Source organism: Canis aureus, chromosome 3 (assembly GCF_053574225.1).
Source record: "Canis aureus isolate CA01 chromosome 3, VMU_Caureus_v.1.0, whole genome shotgun sequence".
In the NCBI taxonomy this organism is placed as follows: domain Eukaryota; kingdom Metazoa; phylum Chordata; class Mammalia; order Carnivora; family Canidae; genus Canis; species Canis aureus.
Window position 1 is genome coordinate 54,867,122 of NC_135613.1, and position 19,941 is coordinate 54,887,062.

Sequence of the window (19,941 nt, forward strand, 5' to 3'; positions counted from 1 at the left end):
CTGGCAGGGGCTTCCAGGGGACGTACATCACTTTCTCACCCAGCTGACGACCACCTGTTTCATTCATCCTCAAATAACCCTGTGAGGCGACCAGGAGGTCTCCACTTGACAGCTGAGAAAATGAGGCTCAGAGAGGTTAGGCTGCTGGCCCATGGCCACACAGCAGTAAATGGCAGGCCCAGGATTCCCAGAATCACCTGACACAGCCACGTGTCAGGTGCTGATCTTACCTCAACTCTCCAGGGGCATTCCCTTCCTCTGGCGGGCTCCTCTAGGGGCCTCGGAGGGGCTCAGCTCCGCCCTGCTCTCCCCACCTCTCCCTGTCCAGGCTCTTCAGCCTCCAGATTGGAGGCCCAGGAGGCAAAGACGTCCTGCCCGGCTGAGACGCAGGTCGGCAAGAGACAAGAAGGCCATGTTCTCATGGAGTTTGGTTTTGTTTTTCTCTCCATCCAAGTCGGACAGAGGAGCACACCCTTGCTAACTTACCTGAGTGAATGAATTCTGAACGGTTGGGGGAATAGCAGGAAGCACCACTCAACAGAAATCCTTGGAAATCTTAAAATCACCACATGGCAAGACTTTAAACCCTAGCGATCAAATGCTTGTGGTAAACAAAGACCCCCCCCCCGCCCCCCAGAATGGCCTGGGACAGTAGTACGACCTCTGGAATTAACGTGGTCGTCTCTGGGACAGCAGGATGAGGTGACAGGGGGAGACGCGCCCCCAACGATGCTCTGATCCTTGCCTTACAGCTGGAAAGCCATTCTGGAATCACACATTGACAACCACGTCTTCTGGGCTGCATGCTGGCGAAGGAAATGCCTGCCCAGTCAGAATATTCTAGCTAACCCCTTTGAACTTGTTCCCCAAAACATTCTTTTCCTGAAGGGACAGGGGCTGGGGTGGGGGGGGTTCACCTGGCCTCCTTGCTGTGGGATGGGTGCCATCTGGTGATAGAACGTGATAAATCCTCTTCCCACAAGTCCTGTGGCCAGTGGGACGAGTCCCTGTGCCCGCGCCAGCAGGAAGTAGAGAATTAGAGTGGCCCACGTGACATGTACCCCAGCACCCAGCCCAGTGATTCTCCCTTACATCTGCAGGTATCTGAGGGCCCTCAGGAGGTGCTAATAGGCGATCTAGGACCTGTGTGTTTCCGGGATGCTCCTCCTGCCCTCATCCCTGCATCAATGTCTTCTGCCCCAGAAGTGATTAGTCTCCTCTGTGTCACCATCCCCAGGGATGAGGATGCCAAGGGCTGTGCCTTCCAGCTTCTGGGGCCCCAGGACGGTGCTGGATGCCGCACCCCATGGGGTGTGAGCTGCCCACCCTTGCTCTGCATGGTGCTTTGGCTCTGGAGCAGGCTGCCAGCACCTCAAGTCTCAGTCCCCTAAACAGGACGCTGTCCTTGGCAATCCCTGTTGGCTGAGCAGGGAAAAAACAGGCTGTGGGACTCCCCATTTCTGGCACCCAACACTGAGTAGCCTGATCAGTGCAAAAGGCAAGGGTTGAGCAGACTCGCCCAGACACCTGCCCAAACACCCCTGGTCTTCAGCACCCTCCGCAAGAACCAAAAGGCAGATGCAACCCGAGTGTCCATGGACAAGTGACACATAAGCAAATGGGGGTCTGTCCACGCAACAAGATGCCACTAAGCGGTAAAAGGAAAGAGATTCTGACACCTGCTGCTACACGGGGGAGCCTGGAGAGCACGACACTGAGTGGAATAAGCCAGAAACAAAGAGACAAGACTGCACGGCCCCACTCACGTGAGGTCCCGGGACCGGCCACATTCATAGGGACAGGAGGTAGAGTGGCAGTGCCCCGAGTAGGGACCGGGATGGGGAGTAAGTGTTCACTGGGGCAGAGCTCCAATGTCACAAGATGACAGGGTCTAGAGATTGGGAGCGCGACTACGTGAAGGTGAAAAAAATGGTCACCATGGTAAATTTCACCTTCTGCGTATTTTACCCCAAGTGCAAAAAGACGGAGCGCCAGCCCCCTCCCGCACCCCACTCCCTGGAGAGGACTGAAGGGCCGGCGTCACTGATGGGGGCCTGCCCCGCTCTGGGCCTTCTCGGGCCACGGGTGCACACGCACACGGATGGCACACGCTGGGGGGGCACCCGGGATGTGAGGGAAGCCGGTCGGGGCGCCAGATGGCAGGGCCGAGAGGGGCGGGCAGCCTGCGGGGGGAGGCAGGGAGGGGCCCGCTGCTCATCCTGACGCCGCACAGCTCCTCCAGCCATGGACAGGGCCAGGCGGCAGATGCTGGGCCTCCTCCCCGTCGGCCTCGCCCTGGCCTGCTCCCTCGCCGCCGTGGGCAGCAGCCACTGGTGCCAGGGGACCCGGAGGGTGACCAAGCCGCTGTGCCCGGGCAGGCTGCCCTGCATTCGCTCCGACGGGGGCGGGAGGGACAACGCGAGCCAGGCCTTCCAGGACATTTGGGAGACGGGGGACGACAAGTTCATCCTGCGCAGGTTCCACGCGGGGCTCTGGCAGTCCTGTGAGGAGAGCGTCGGCAGCACAGGTGAGCACGGCGGCAGGTGCAGCGGGGTGGGTGACAGGTGCGGGCGCTCTGGGGCCTGCCGCCTGGCTGGGAGTCCCGGCTCTGCCACTGACTGCCCTGCATCCTCGGGCAAGCTTCTTCATCACTCTGAGCCTGTTTCCTCGAGTGTAAAATAGGAACGATAGCGGCCCTCGTTACCAAGAGTTACCATAAAGATAAAATTACTGAGCTCACTGCCTTGCAACAGGGCCTGCTGCGGTGGGTTTAGAAACACTCGCTCTTACCACTTGCTAGTGTCACCCCATCCCTAGAGAACCAAAAGTGGCCCCGTCCGTCTCTCAACTGCGTCCTTGCACATCTAAGGGGGTCTTGGAATGGCAGGTTCTCCTGAAAAATTGACTTTTATCACCATCAGTGATGATGTGGAACCCCCACCAGAAGAATCCTTCACAAGTTAACCCTCTAGAAGCCCTTGAAATAACCCTACAAAGTAGATATAATCAGCTCACAAATGAGAAACTGAGGCTCAGAGTTTCAGGTCACGGGGCTAGTGAGTCCCATCCCTTTCTCATCTTAGCACTCAGCCCTGATCTTCTGAGCTTCTGTGGGTTTGGCAGAGTGGTGATGAGAGAAATGGGGGAGGGGGAGAGAGGAGACAGAAGAGGGAGGGGAAGGGTTGGTATTTGGAGCATCCACCTTTCAGAAAATTTTTTTTTTTTTTACCTCTTAAGGAACTGAGGAAGGAGGACCTGGACCCCCCCAGTGTCTGGCAGCCTGGCTGCAAACCCAAGCCCATGCTTGGGGCCAGGATGCTCTTCCCTTCCTACCAGGAAAGCACATGCCTCAAGGTCAAAAGAAGAGGTCCCCTCCACATCCTCATTTCTCTCTTTTTAAAATTTTATTTATTTATGTATTTATTATTGGAGTTCAATTTGCCAACATATAGCATATCACCCAGTGCTCATCCTGTCAAGTGCCCCCATCAGTGCCCATCACTCAGTCACCCCAACCCCTCGCCCACCTCCCCTTCTACTACCCCTAGTTCGTTCCCAGAGTTAGGAGTCTCTCATGTTCTGTCACCCTCTCTGATATTTCCCACTCATTTTCTCTCCTTTCCCCTTTATTCCCTTTCACTATTTTTTATATTCCCCAAATGAATGAGACCATATAATGTTTGTCCTTCTCCGATTGACTTATTTCACTCAGCATAATACCCTCCAGTCCCATTTCTCTCTTGATCTTGGGCTTAACACATTAAATTTCTTGACCAGCCTTTTATTTTCTCTGCAGTTTCTAATTGCCTTTTCACATCCTCGTAGCATTAGTGATTTCATCCTGAGGCCTAAGGAAAAGACTCCAAGTAGAAACTCTCTGATATGCTGCTTACCCATCTCCATCCTGCCCCAGTGGGGGCCACACAGGAGCCGTGCCTAGTCTTGCCCTTCCACATGTCCTGGTCAGTGCGTATGGACTTGGCATTATGTGTGGTACATACGCTGTCAGCCTAGAGCTAAGGCTACCAGAAGACCCTCCCTGCCCCTCTCCTCTAGGGAGTGCGCTCTCTTCCTATCAGTCTGCTCTCTCTACCCAGGAGGCTCATGATTCTGCATTCTGGAGGGCACCAAAGGTAGTCTCAGATTTTCAGTTTGGAAAAAAATGATCACTAAACCCATTGGCAAGGTGCTTGGAACTTCTCCTCTTCCAAGGCCTCATCTGAGGATTGCCTACTTCAATTTCCATAGCTGCATAGACATATCATACCGAGTATCAGATGTTGGCAGTGCATGACAATCGCCCAGGGAGTTAATTCAATTCCAGTTCCCCAGCCCTGGAAATTCTGATTCAGTAGGTCGTAGACTGAGGTCTAGAAATCTACAGTCCCTTTTATAAAAATATATTTAACCAAGGTAATATTTACACATAGATAAGAGATAAAATCATTTTGAGGTGCTTCTAAGAAAAACCAACAGTCCCCTGCTGCCTTCCCACTTCTTAACCTAGTCCCACCCTTCAGGGAAACCACTTTTAGCTTAGCTGTTTCTTCTGCTATTTGCTTCCATGTTTCAAAAACCATATGCTAGGCATTACTTATCGACTTCCTGTCATAATAGATAAGGCTAAGTCTCTCATACCACCACGTCCCACATCTGTCCTGCCATCTTCCTAATATTCTTATATTACTGTTTTAGGTAAATCAATAAGTCAACAATTGATTTAGAGTATATAAATATTATTCATCACAGAATCAAGGAGGTGCTATCATTACATTAAATTTCTTGTATAGCTTTTTGCTTTTCCTAGAGTTCCTTGTTGCCTTTTCTTTTCTCACCCTCATTGCTTTTTATTCTCTTCAGCTCTCCTTTCCATCTGGTGTCTTCTGTATTTCTAACAATTTCCCCCCTGGTGATTAAGACACACACCAAAGTTAGAGAAGCAAAGGTATAGCAAAGCCCTCTGGAAAGACAGTGCTCAGAGCAGCATGGAACAAATTTGCTAAAAGCCATTTCCTTGTTAAGCAAATGGAGAGGTGGAAAGGGGAGTGAGACACAGTGGTCAGAACTGAGATGAAACTAAAACAAGGAAAAATATGGTAAGGTTATCACAGACTGACAAATGATATGGGAATAGAAATAACGAAGAACTTCCTTACAGCTCTGGGCATGGCGAAGGCTTCATAAAGGAGATGGTGGTTGTACCTGACCTTCAAACAGGACTGTGATTTAATAGATGGAGATTAGGGCTGAGGATATTCCAGGCAGACAGGACAAAGTGAGCAAAGGTTTGAGGCAGGACAGTTCCTGTATTTGCATTAGAACACAAGGCAGGGTGGAAGAGGAAGCCTCATTACAGAAGAATTTAACTCACATGGCTCTTGAATGTGACCTGAGGCAGCTTCTGCTTCCCTACAACACAAAGTCACCATCACTTCAGGACAAGGAATTGAGCAAGACAATGTTCCCTAGAAAGAGAAACCTAATTGAAGAAAATTGAAGCATCACTAGTGTGTAATGTCAGGGGAGGTTGGGCCACAGTAGAACCTGAACCTGAGAACAGGAGGTAGAAAATTGGACAGTCGGGAGCTGTTTCCCTAGTGATCAGGGAATTGTGAGAAAGGACTCGGCTGGGATTTTCAGAGACTGGAAGCCTTATCTCTTAAATGATGTCAGAGCTATGGGTTTCAGGGAGGCCTGGAAGCAGGTGCAAACCGTCCACTGACATATGGCGCATGCCCGACGTAGTCACACCAACACTATGCAGATAGATGATATACACTGTCCTTGAGCTTTCTGATAAAAACAGAACAACAACAAACTATTACCAGGTTGGGGGAGAGGACCTTATCAACCTAAAACAGAGGCCAACTGCACAGTTATAGGGCTGTGTGAGGGGCTTTCAGGCCTCTTCCTCCAGAGACCAGGAATCTCCTTGGCATTTCCGCCAAAGGAGTGTTTAACACACACACACACACACACACACACACACACACACACAACCCTCTCACGGATCATACCACTGAAAGGTGTTTAAATATATTGTCAGGAACACAGGCTGAATTTTAAGGAGAGTTGATGGTCTCAGTGATTTATGGACAAAGCCAAGTAGAAATAGAGTCCAATTCTTGACCGTTTTCTGATTAATATGCTTCTTATATATTTGATGTCACGCCGGAAAGAGACTTTAACAGGTGCCTTGCTGGATTTTCTCAAGGATTATGCTCCCCACCCCCCTCCCAGAGATGCCTTGTGAGATGCTTTTCATAAAATTAAATAAAGAGAGTTTCGATTGTAAAAGAAATTGGAAGATGTTGCCTATTACATTTTCTTCTTGGAAATTCACAATGCATCTTAACGTTTTAAAATTTCTAAGTCTTACCATAATGAAAACCGTTTATTATTTATTACATATCCCAGTGTGTCCCAAAATTAGTTGACCACAGAAAAAGAATCTGCTTGGAGCAACCCTCTTTGTAAAAAGGCTCACCTAAAACAACAGATGCATTTTATTGAGTTCTAGAAGCAGGAGTGCTCCCTTGAAGACTGAACAGCTAGATCCTTGTAGAGCAGGGCACAGAGCTCAGATTTCTTGACCCAGACTTCCTGTTTCCCACCACCCCCCACCTCAATGCCCAAAACTTAACTGATGGTCAATTGTCTTATAATTGCCAATGAAGATGCTTGTGCCCATCAATCCAAAAAACCTCTGCTCATGTTTTTTAAAAATTTTTATTTTTTATATTTTTTAAAGATTTTATTTATTCATGAGAGACACAGAGAAGCAGAGAAACAGGCAGAGGGAGAAACAAGCTCCCTGCAGGGACCCTGATGTGGGACTTGATCCCAGGACTTCAGGATCACGACCTGAGCTGAAAGCAGAGGCTCAACCACTGAGCCACCCAGGGGTTGCCTCTGCTCACATTTTTATATGTTTCCTAATATAAAAGGTGGTCCGGGTAAACCACAGTATCTAAATATTGTCATCACTTTATTAAGAATCAAGAAGAGGGCATCTTCTCCAGAACACCTTTTTTTTTCCTCCCCTCAGAAAAACATGATCACCTTCATATGTTATAAGATGCCCCCAGAACAAAAGGTTTAGAATTAAGTCTTTATTAAGTAATAACTAAAGTAATAGCAAACATGCAATAGAGTAAAACAAGAGACATACGTCACAGGTGGAAAATCAATGCCCACAGAAGGTGGTAACAACAGCAAACAGAGCAAGATCATCGACGACCTTGAAATGTCATCCTCAGCTCAAGGGGGCAGCCCCTCACTCAGCTCAGCGGTATGGCCACATGGATTTAGGCACTCGGTGTTGTCAGGTTTTTGTCTTTTTCAAAGGAAGTAAGATATTTGGATTTCCACGTGAGAATTCCCAATTTTAGAGTATCTTGAAGGGATGCCTGGGTGGCTCAGCTGGTTGAGCGTCTGACTCTTGGTTTCAGCTCAGGTTGTGATCTCACAGTGGTGGGATGGAGCCCTGTGACGGGCTCCGGGCGCAGCGAGGAGTCTACTTCCGATTCTCTCTCTCTCCCTCTGCCCCTCCTCCCCCACTCCCCACCAAATAAATAAATAAATAAATAAATAATCTTTAAAAAAATAAAAAGTATCTTAAAAACATTGCCCCAGAAAGCACGTCTGCAGAATATAGCCTGAGGCTCCCAGCTAAAGATCACTGCACACAAACATCTCCTCTTAAGTGTAATTCATCACAAGGGCCTGGGAGATCTGGGGGTACATGAAAGAAAAGGATTATAGCTGCAAGTGAACGAGAAGGCACCCAAACAGTGCTTGGACAGAGGGTCAGAAGGGGCGCGGGCCTCTCAGGACACCTGACAATAAGCACTTCATCCAGGTGCCCCTGAATCCAAATAAGCCCAGGAGAACAGCCTTGGGACATCCGACCATCCCCAGATCTGCTGCCCCAAGGCCTTACGGATTTTTTTTTTCCTTCTGAATCCACTTCATCTCTGTGCCTGCAAAGGCTGACCCTCGAGGGGAAGAGCGCGATCTCAGGACATCCTCTGCACAAGCCACCTCTTCCCATTCCTGTTCCTGTTGCCAAAGTGCTTTTAAAGGGGGGGAAGCACCTCTGACTTCCCCCTCTGAGATGAAACTCCTGGCAGAGGCAGTGCTCACATGGCATTCTCTCCCTTAGGCGAAGCAACGAGTCAACAGAATGTGCTGGTTCCCAATTCCGCAGGGTTCTGTTGAAGCCACAAAGGTCAAGGACAGAGGGGCCTGGGGGCCCCATGGGGTGGGGGGTGGGAGGGCAGGACCAGCAGATGGGGATGCACGAGTCCAGCACTGGGGACCTGGACACGGTTTCCCAAGCTGGCTTGGGGCTCCGCTTGGCCGGCGAAGCACTTGCAGCCGAGCTATGTCACACCAGCCTCTCCGGCTTCATGGGATTTACGAAGATTTTTCCTTTTAATCCCGCTGGCCTCATTCAAAAGGAACACCATTTCTGAGGATTCAGATTAATCAAGGGGTCACTGTGGCCTGACTCCTTGCCTGGGCTGACCTCAGCCTTCAAAGCCAGGGTGAATTCTCCTTATCTCCTTGTCTGGCCTCTATTCTCTCTTTGCTCTGCCCCTGGTCCTGTACTTGGCCCTCTCTTTATTCCTGTGACAAAGGGCAGGCCACTTTGGAAGGCAACGTAGATGGTTAGTCCACACCCACTCCATGGGTTATGTAGAAAGACAGCAGGTGGTGATACGCAAAAAGGTACTGGATTTCAGGGGGGAAGCCCAGTTTCAGTTCCCAGTTTTTCCAACCTGTCTGAGCCTGGCCTCCAAATCTGTAAAATGTGGCTATTTGTACTCACCTGATCGATAATGAAATGCTCCATAAAAGGGGGGCATCTGTGTGGCTCAGTGGCTGAGTGTCTGCCTTGGGCTCAGGGCATGAAGCTCGGGTCCGGGGATTGAGTCCCACATCCGGATCCCCGCAGGGAGTCTGCTTCTTCCTCTGCCTATGTCTCTGCCTCCCTCTCTGTCTCTCATGAATAAATAAATAAATTTTTTTTTAAAAAAAGAAGCTCTGCACCAGCCCCAAAGGGCTGAGAGCAGCACGTGAGTGTCAAGATATCCCCCGTGCCGTGCGGGCGTCCTTGGTAGAACCCACGGGATGCGGACAAATTTTCCTACTGTGACCATAACACCACCGCCACTGCCAAAGCCAGAGAACCTGTGAGGAACATGGGCCCATCGCATCAGTCCAAAGTTGACCTCATTAAAAAGCTTAAGAGGCCACTGAGGCTTCAGATGGGCAGATGGGTCCCCGATGCTACCGTCCTGACCCCCAGGCTGTGGAATACCTTCCTCTGGGCCGCTTGCCCTAGACAGTTAGGTGACGAGTAAAGCCCTTTCTGCACATTTGTCAGGAAGTCTCCCTGCAACACAGCTCGACCAAATGGCTGTATCATAAACCCAGGCTTTGTTCTTCTTCCTATAGCTCAGCAGAGGTGCACTGCAGATGTGCCAAACCATGATGTCCCGGGGCCCTTGGACTTTCATGGTGACAAGAATGGAAAACCTTAAGGTTTATGGCCTTTAGACATGTGCCGCCGTGAGCATGCACCTGTTTGGGCATATGGTCCTTCTTGCATGAGCCTGATGAGTTAGAAGGTGAAGCCAAGGGAAGGGCTCTGTGTTGGGAGGACAGGTGGAGGAGCCTGGCCATAAAGGAAGAGGAATTTGGGGGCACCTGGGTGGCTTAGTGGTTGAGCATCTGTCTCTGGCCCACAGTGTGATCCCGGAGTCCTGGGATCGAGTCCCACATCGGGCTCCCCGCAGGGAGCCTGCTTCTCCCTCTGCCTGTGTCTCTGCCTCTCTCTGTGTGTCTTTCATGAATAAATAAATAAAATCTTCAAAAAAATAATAAAAAATAAATAAATTCCCAAAGCAAGGCTAATGTGAGGACTTCTGAATCTGTTTTAGGGATGAGAAAGCCACTCCTTTGAAGAGTCAGTGATGTGTGGCCCACGCTGCTTTTAATTCCAGCCAGCCCAGACTGGGAGCAGCTCTGTGTCTCAGGCATCCCCGCATCTCCTGGCACCCTCCTTGTCCTGCCACACTCCAGAAAGCACGATGAAATGCAAATAGCTAGGTTGCTCAGTAACAGATCTGAATTTTCTCTAATTCTCTCTTTTTTTAAAGATATATTTCTTTATTTTAGAAAGAGGGTGCACAAGTGAGGGGAGGGGCAGAGGGAGTGAGAGAATCCAAGCAGGCTTCTTGGTCAGCCTGGAGCCCAACGTGGAGCTCAATCCCTAGACCCTGAGATCAGAGCCTGAGCCAAAATCAAGAGTTGGACTCTTAACCGACTGAGCCATTGGCCGGGGAGGGCTGCTCTAATTCATTTTTTTAAATTGTTACAAACTTGGTTACTTTCCTTCTAAGGAGAAACAAACTGAAAATCATACTAGAAGGTATGCTGTTGGGGGAGTTGAGAATCCCGGGTCTAAGGCTCGCAGTATCAACCTGGACGGGCTGGATTATGCTGCAGTAAAAACCAGCCCCCAAATCTCAGTGGTTTAACTCAACACATTCATGTCTAGCTCATTCTGTGTGGATTTTTCAGGTCGGCAATTCAGGCTGATGGACACTCCATGCAGACGTGTGCTTCTGTGATCACAGAGGCAGGGGAGCAAGACTCGGGTGGACAGGACATTGGCCCTTAAACCTTCTGACCAGAAATGACTCCCCTCATGGCAGCTCCCAATTCACTGACCAAAGAAAGTCATATGGCCAACCTGGACTCATCGGGATGGGATTGAATTATGCTCCTGTGGGGTGGGTGGGGAGCAGGACATGTCTATGAACAATAAAGTAATTGACCACATTCCCCAAACCTTGTTCAAATGACCTGGGATAAGGGGCTCCTGGGGGGCTCAGTCGGTGAAGCGTCTGACTTCGGCTCAGGTCATGATCTCAGGGTCCTGGGATCGAGTTCTGCATGGGGCTCCCTGCTCCGCAGGAAGTCTACTACTCCCTCTGCTCATTCTCTCTCTCTCTCTCTCTCTCTCTCTCTCTCTCTGCCAAATAAATAAAATCTTTGAAAAAAAATGGCCTGGGATAGATTGAAGGCACTAGGAACACATTCTGTCACTAATTGTTCGGGTTACTCCTACTTATGAGTATATTCTCTTTGTGTTTATTCTAGGTGAAAAGTGTAGGAGTTTCCAGAGCATCATACCAGCTGAAGAACAAGGTACAACACCTTACTCATGTGCTGTCCACCAGCACGCCACCCCACGATCTGGATAACTGTTAGGGTTTTTGTTGGGATGGGGGAAAAGATGGGGGTTTAGTTTGTTTGTTTGTTTTGTTGTTGTTTTTCCATGATGTCAAATCCAAAAGCTGGAACTGTGGGCTCTCTCTCCATGTGCCCTGGAGTCAGTGGCGCCGGAAAATGCTAAGCAACCAATTTTGCCAGGAGGGAGGGATGGGAAGCCCTGACAGGTAGTGTCTGATGTTTCCTGGGGTATGAATACTCCCACCGTGGCTAATTTGCAAGCTACCACAATGCAAGGTAGATGCAGTGCCTGGGAGAGATGGGCTCTGGCTCGCCATGACCTACAGCACTTTGTCTTCTGTGTAACGCTCATCAAGGTCATCATGATGACCTTCTCAGTATCTGTGTCCCCAACAGGGATAAAGGTTTTGTGAAGGCGTGAATCACGCCTGCTTCATCCACTGCAAGGGTCCCCAGCACCTGGCTTGCTCTGCAGGATGACTTTCAGGAATGTTAGCTTCTCTCCATGTCCCCTTAGTCCCCTGGCCTCCACCTCTGACGCAGTTCCTCGAAGCCACAGGCAGGATCCCCTCCAGAGGGCAAATAATTGGCTCACATAGAAATAAAATAAGGTTTGGGCGCCTGGGTGGGTCAGTTGGTTAAGCATCTGCCTTCGGCTCAGGTCATGATCTCAGGGGTGGAGTCCTGTATCGGCCTCCCTGCTTAGCAGGAAGTCTGCTTCTCCCTCTGACCCTCCCCCACTCTCCTGATTTCTCTCTCTCAAATAAATAAATAAATAAATAAATAAATAAATAAATAAATAAATAAATAAATAAAATCTTAAAGAAAGAAACCAATAAGGTTTTGGGATCTCTAACCAGGGTGCTTCAACTCTAGATGTCTCTCTCTGCCCTCTCGTGTAACGTTGGGTATCTTCTCTAAAAAGACAAAGTCTTCTGGTGAAATCTAAACAATGCATTAACTTTTGAACTGGGCAAGAGAGACCCCCAGCATCTCTCATGTCTTCACATCAGACTCTTATTCCATTTTTTTCCCTCCCAGCAAAGGACAAATTTACACACTCCTCTCTCAACCCCAAGGAGGCCTCTATCACTGCCAACTTTCCAAGATCCAGCAGACCTCGTTGTGGTTCCCTAACCCTTGGCATTTGCTTTTTATTTTTTGTTTTAGAAGTGAACTCAATCAAAGGGCTAGACATTGCAGTACTTCTGAATTCTCAATGCTCAGCATCCCTGTCATCCTCACATGTTTACAGGTGTTCTGTGGCTGTCCATTGGGGCCGAGATCATGAATATTTTTCTGATGATGACAAGTGCCATCCTCCTGGGCTCCAGAGTGAGTTATCATCACTCTCATTTCCATCAGCTCAAAGTGGATGCCTCTGTAGCCATCCTCATGGTGCTTGCAGGTACTTCACCGTAGCAGCCCTCAGACAGCCCGATTCTCCCCAGAATCAGGGACAGAGCTTCAGGCTGGCTGTCCCCACTGCCAAAGCGCTGGCTGGCTCTTTTCCATCAATGGCCAGTTCAGCGGGACAGCTCGCTGGTCCACCAGAGAAGTCACTGAGTTAATCCCATGGGGGGGAAGCAATGATGCTTTGGGTGACTGATGAAGAGAAAGAAGGGTAGACATAGAGGATGGAGAATTAAATGTATTACTGCATGTTTATCACAACTCTGGGAAGGAGGTACACTGGCTCTGAGAACAGAAATCGCCTAATTTAGTACGGTGGCTACACATGAAATCCTGCCTGGGTTCAGATCTCTGCTACCTAATGGCTGTGTGATCCCGGGCAAGTCACTCAACCATTCTAAGCCAGCTATCTCAAAAGCCTATGGTGATGGCCAAGTAAGAATGCACCTGGTATGTATAAGAAAGCAAGAAATGGTCCCTTGCTAAAAATCATTATCCAGGTTTGATATACATAAAAGAATGAAGAACTCCCTTCTTGGGGATGGGGGGGGGGGTCTTCTGTGTCCTCCAAGCAACTTTTAGAGCAACTTCATTTGGGTCTCAGGAGTTGGCCTTTCTATCAGAAAAAGAACCCTGAACAAATGGTTTCTTTGCCTCCCTGTCCTAATACTCAAAGCTCTGTTAATAGTGCATCAGCTCAGTTGGGAGCTTGGTAAGTGTCAGGCGTCTTTCCCCAGCCTCATCATCAGTGAATAGAATGATAAAATCCAATTTCTGGAACTTCATAGCAAGGAGGCAGGCCATGGGCTCGTGGAGACTCTTCTGCAGGTCCTGGCATCCTCCAGGGCCCCCCAAGGTCATGAGCAGACCTCTTCTTGGACATCTATTCAGTTTCGACTGTGAATACATGTCAGGTAGTGTGTTTGAGGATTTACATCATAAGGACTTTAGCCAGCTCTATTAACATATAAATAATTGTCCCCATCAGTTAAAACCCCTGACACCTATCCCTAACTAGTTGCCATTTATTTAAATTACATTAAAACACCATCTATGGACTTAGAGTCCCCATACAAGAAAGACGAACCAATGAAACAACTACAGTTTAAAAGTGAAATTCAAGAAAACTTTCTTTAACAGAAGACCACACTCTATAGAAAGCTCCCTCCAAGTATCTGGAAAGATTGACACAGTGCATTCAAATCCTAGACATATCCTGCCACACCTAGGGGGGAAAGTCTTCCAGAGTCTCCAGGCAAAAAGGCTGAGCTGAGCCACTGAGAAAGGAAAGAAAATCCCATTGGCAACTGATTTCTGTTCCTCCCAATTTCTGTCATGTGAATCTAGTGTGGCCAGAACCCACTCAGTGTTTCTATGTTAGCAAACCATCCATATGAAAAAGAATAATGTGACAGAGCACTGTAGAGTGTGGGAAAGAGAGAATGGGACATTGGAGCCTCTGAGCATTGGGACATCAGGGCATGATAGACAGGAGAGTTGGTCATTGGAGAAATGACATGTCAGAGGAAGGCCCGCCATGAGGATTCATGACACTAAGGAATTAGCGTGTACATGAAACACGAAGGCTGCTTGCAAGGGCTCAAGGAGGATGCTACTGGGATTCTTACATACAACTCACATAAGGTAAAGAAACTACATTCCTAACTGCGGCTCACAAAAGCTTTCCTTGTGCAGGGCTTCTCAGCATGGTGGCCCACATGATGTACACAACCATTTTTCAAATCACTGTGAACCTTGGACCAGAAGATTGGAGGCCTCAGACGTGGGACTACGGCTGGTCCTACTGGTGAGTTGCTGGCCCTACTGGTGGGTTCAAGTCCTGATGGACCAGCAGGGATGCACGCAGGGTGTTTAGGACAACCAACCTTGGCCGTTGTTCTACCATCTGACTTTGACTGACTTCTTAACCATTCTGTGGCCCCGCTCTCCCATCTGTGAAAGGATGATACGGTCTCGTGTGTTCACGGGCATTTGAAGAGATTGTGTTTGTAAAATCCTTGGCACAGAGTCAAGTCCTCAGGAAATGGAAACACTAGGGATGCCTGGGTGGCTCAATAGTTGGGCATCTGCCTTTGGCTCAGGTCATGTTCCCGGGGTCCTGGGATCGAGTCCCGCATCACGGTCCCCGCAGGGAGCCTGCTTTTCCCTCTGCCTGTGTCTCTGCCTCTGTGTGTGTGTGCCTCTCATGAATAAATAAATAACATCTTTTTTTTTAAAAAAAAAGAAAGAAATAGAGACACTGATGTTATTCCATTCTTAAACACATCGCACCTGCTTCCTTTTGTAATCCTTTCTGAAAATTTCCCTTTCTTTGTCATCTAACCTTCATATTGAATTCTATTTTAGATTTCAGTTGAATTTCCAAAAGGTCTTTCTTGTGTTCTAGTTATTCCTTTTTCATAATTCCTGATCCTGCTTTGTTCATGCAGTATCTTCTCATATCTCTCTGCACATCGTGATCAAAGGGTTTTCTTCTGACTACTGTTTTCTTCTGTTCCTTGTGCTACCTCTTTTCTTTAGATCCCCCCCCCCTTTATCTATTTATTGTTGGGCCTTTCCCCTAAATGTTGGTACCCTTGAAGTCAAGTCATATATAAGGAGGATTGGAAACTCTGGAATGGGTTTAAAACTTGCCTATGGGTAGGCTTCTTTGTAGGCAATCGAATATGGAGACTTTTATTTCACCTGAGAATGTCACCCCTTGAAAATACACCAATGCCAGTTGGCAGAGGTTCTTTCTCAGCGACCATTTGAATAGGTTCTGTGGAAGGTATAACGTGTAGACCATCATCTCAGGAGGCAACAGGCTTCCAGAAGGTAGGGGTAGAAAGTAACAACACCAAGTGCCTGCCCTGGGTTAGAGCCAACCACAACACTAACAAATGCAACAGTTCTGTGTCAGCAGATACTATGCAGAGTACTTTCCGTGCATGAGTTCACTGAATTCCGTACAACCACCCTGTGTGCAGTGTTACTATTAACCAGGTTTTGCAGATGAGGAACCTGATATTGAAGTGAAGTCCCCAGCTCAAGGGTACCCAGATCATAAGATACGGGTGCAAACACGCCATGCAAGCTTGGTGCAATGACTCCAAAGTCTGTTCTCTTGACCATTGGGCTACAACAACACTATTGGCTGGTCTCTGAAACTTTTCATCCGAAGTCCAGGTCCAAATCGGATGGAACTAGGAGCTGGGTTTTTCACCAGACTGACCCCACAGCAGAAAGCCCTAGAACCAGAGCCCTACACTCCCTCCTAATGGTGCGTTTTGTTGACAGCCTCGCGTGGGGTTCATTTGCCCTCTGCATGACTGTGTCGGTCATGGCCATGAACAGATATACAGCAGCCCGCCTGGAGTTCACAGAGAAGCAGAAGGTACAGAAGGGAAGTCAGCACTCTCAACTCAACTGCCCGGAGCCCAAGGCTTTGGAAAGTATTTGGGAAACAGAAGCTGCTCCCAGCCCTGCCGGGAGTGCCCTCACAAGTGTCTCTGAGCACCTGCCACCAAGTGCCCCCGGCAAGGTGTCCATGTGCTAGACAATGCTTGTGGCTACCGAATGCGCACAGGCAGGCAAGCCAGGCACCCGTGTCCACAATGCACATCTCTGGGGTGGAATTCACAAGGCTGTGGTCCAGGTAAACCTTCTGCCCACCATCTAACCCTTTATTAAACAGCTTTGGCTTCAGCTACGATTCCTAGTAAAATGCCAGTGTCTTTAAATGAGATTACTCTTACAGGAGATATCAACCATTGACACTCTAGTATAAATGAGCACCTCAAGCTTTCCCAACAGTGAGTTTAACAAAGGTAACCAAAGAAGAGGGAACATGTAAGCACTCAGGGTAATAGAAGTTGAAGAAAGAGGAAAGGAAGGTTCTAACAACAAAGGGTGTGAAATGTGTTGCCCATACATGTTTGTTGACAGAAGAGCCCAGAAAAAATTTCCCTTAACGAACACATAAATTGACAGTATGCATGTCTATCCCATACTTTCTCTTTTATTTTAATCAAGAAGGCCCAAATTTAAATTGAAAAAGTTGGTTTCATGTTTCTTTCAACATATATTTTCTTTGAAATGTCCTGATTTCTACCTATAGTAGGATCCCCTTGGAAGGATAATCATATGATAAAACAAAATGAGAACAGTCGAATAGAATGACATCTTATCATAATGAAGTAGAACAAGTGTTGGAATCATTGTGCTTAGATCACCAGGCTCTTTTGCTTCTAAAAATAAATATGGCTTAAATATGCAAGTTTTGTTTGAGGCCATGGAGTGCTGCATGTTTGCTAATGTGTGCAGTTACAATATTATATAAATTTATCTTATCTTTTAAACTAACATATTATTAAGGCCACGGGCTGTTAGACACATCATTTGGGTTTTTGAAAAAAATTAAACTGCTAAATTATAACAATCCTAAATATGTCCTAACTTAGATTTATTTATTTTTTTTTTTTAGTGTTTATGGGGTTAGTGGACACATCGTTTCTGGAAGAGGAAGAAAAAAAAAAAAAAACCCTGAGTGTTTCAATGAAATTATTCAGTCTGCTTATGCGGAACTGTAACATTTATACTGTCACAGAGTAAGGAGAAATTAGCTTCTTCGTGTTTGGGGCGCTAGTCAAGTACCTAATAAATGATGGTTCCATGGGATTCTGTGTTCAAGCATATTTGAAGAGATAGAAAATGGATTTTTGTGGGAATAAGCCCAGCTCAGAAAGGCACGATGAGGTTCCCCTGGGCCATTTCTTCACCTAGATCAGAGGGACCTGTATCCAGTGGCTTCTGCCCTCCACTGTATACAGGTTTTGTATGGTTTGTCACCCCCCATGTATACATGTAGGGAGATTCTGTGTCATCGTCACAATATCAAGTCAGAGTCTGATCCTAAAGAGAAGGAAACGTGCCTGAAATCCTGAAATGTTCACAGAGACATTTGGTTCTCTAAAAAAAAAAAAAAAGTCTGTGCAGGATGTGACCAAAGTTGCCAAGGGAAAAAATTAATTTTCTGGAGCCACGTGCGAAAAGCTGGTGTCATCAGATGGCACAGGTGGCACCTTGACAAATACATGATCAGTTAGATGCCAGGACAGGACATGAGCCGATTGGTCCCTGAGTTTCAAGCCAAGACTCTTTGCTATGTCCTCTGAACTCCCAAGGCACTTTTCTTCCTTTCAAATTTTTTAAACGGCGGTTTTATTAAAGTATAACATACATAACCCTGAGTATACACACACCCTAAGTGTACAGCTTAGTGAATTTTCAGAAAGGGAACGTGCCCTGTAACCACCACCACCCCCAGATCAAGAAACAGAGCCAAGGTGTCTCATTTTCATCTAGCTTTGCTCTGAGACAGACCCAGGTGGATTTGAACTCCTTAGTAGAGAAATAATCTATTTATGTATTTGTTCCCCTCTCAAAGGTTGTAAATTGCTTCTCTATGGCAAGGACTTTTCTCTGTACCTGCCCCCAACGTCTAAAACTGTGGTTGGTGGAACACCTGGGTGCCTCAGTGGTTGAGTGTCTGTCTGTCTTTGGCTCAGGGCATGATCCCGGGGTCCTGGGATCAAGTCCCACATCAGGCTCCCTGCGTGGAGCCTGCTTCTCCCTCTGCCTGTGTCTCTGCCTCTCTCTCTCTCTCTCTCTCTCTCTCGTGTGTGTGTGTGTGTCTAATGAATAAATAAATAAAGTCTTTTAAAAATTGTGGTTGGCAAGTAGAAAACCTTCATACACACGTCTGCTTGTATGTGTATATGTGTGTGTGTGCGTGTGTGTGTGTGTGTTTAGGAAAAAATATCAAATGAACACACACACATATATTTATATTCTATCCAATAGACCTTTGTATTTTTTAGCATTTTGTAGATATTGATACAGTTTGTGATTAAGGGCATGGACTCAGGAGCCAGAGTGCCTGGCTAGAAACCCTAGCTTTTCGCCTTGACCTTGGGTGAGTCATTCATCCCTCTGTGCCTCAGATTTCTCATCTGTAGAATGAGAGAATAATCCTCCCTATTTCAAGGATCATGAGGACCAAGGGCATTAGTATGTGTGACGATCCTAGAATAATAGTCAGCACCTAGTAAGCACAACAGAAGGATTAACTGCTAGGATCTGCCACAGGCAAAGCACTGTGTCAGGTCCTGTGGGTATTTAAGGAAACAAGATAGAGTCTGAGCCCTTGCCAGTGAGTTGGGGAAACAATGGTGAAATCTCAGTGACCACATCCAGGGGAGAGAGCCAGGATCGAATGAGGGCCCCAACCAACCAACCATTTTAAGTGTGGACACTGTCTACCCTTAGTTAACCATTCAGTGACTTTTATCAGGTGTCTACAATGTTCCAGGCACCACACCATTCTTCCTGGTGTAAAGATTCCAGCTTCTCCCTTTTCTGATATTAGGAAAATACCCATTTGGGGTCAGTTGTTAGAAAACCGGTCCAAGTCTACTGCCTACTTACTGCACCAACAAACCCAAGCAGTTTCCAGAACGTCAAGTGTTTTGACTAATCAACCCATCACAAGAAGCTGCCAGCAATGGCTCTCAATGGTCTTCCCCAACCAGGCTCACGAGACTCAGAGGCAAAGAGTCTATGTCTCCCTTATGAGGTGAGTGGTAAAGAAGGGTGACCACTGACTCCCTGTGCTTGAGCAAGAATAAACAAGGTGTCTCCAGGTGAAGAACTGAAAAAGCAGAAGTCTCCAGTGGGTCTAAACTCACTGATTGGCCCTGAATCTGTTTTATTGATTGTTTTCATAGAATTGACAACTTAGCCTCTTTGCTGTCACCAGACAAACTCCTCTTGGGGAATCACAGCTGAATGGTCTGGGCTGAGAGGGACTTCTTTGAAGACCAGAATTATGGTTAGTTAGTAAGCTTGCCCAGTGAGATGCACCATGTTTGCTCATGTTAACACTGTTCACTCCTTGAACACTGTGAGGTGTGTGTCATGGAGATACAGAGCCCGTACGCTGGTCCTGTAGAAACAATTTAGTGTTGTTCCCAAGGAAAGAGGTAGGAGGACACTGTAAAACCACCAAGATGAAAGGTTAGGGGGCATGTCCATCACTTGGTGGTTGACCAATATTGCTATTCACTTTTACTAAGTCAACTGTGCTGCCTTAGAGAGACAGACTATCTGGGTGGGGCTTTAACTACTTAGGGATTTTTTTTTTTTTTTTTTTTAGTCATCACAAAGCAAGAGAGCAACATCTTTTACACAGTGAAAACACAG

The 19,941-nt window shown here is 47.4% G+C and overlaps 1 protein-coding gene across 1 annotated transcript; it reads left to right on the forward strand.

Annotated features, from left to right (window-relative positions):
- The first annotated feature begins 2,244 nt into the window (after positions 1-2,244).
- On the forward strand, positions 2,245-17,078 carry GSG1L2 (GSG1 like 2). Its single transcript, XM_077884199.1, has 5 exons — positions 2,245-2,527; positions 11,173-11,220; positions 12,521-12,673; positions 14,374-14,485; positions 15,979-17,078. Exons 1-5 carry the CDS (start codon positions 2,245-2,247, stop codon positions 16,235-16,237), a joined length of 855 nt encoding a protein of 284 aa, XP_077740325.1. The 3' UTR covers positions 16,238-17,078.
- Positions 17,079-19,941: the final 2,863 nt, after the last annotated feature.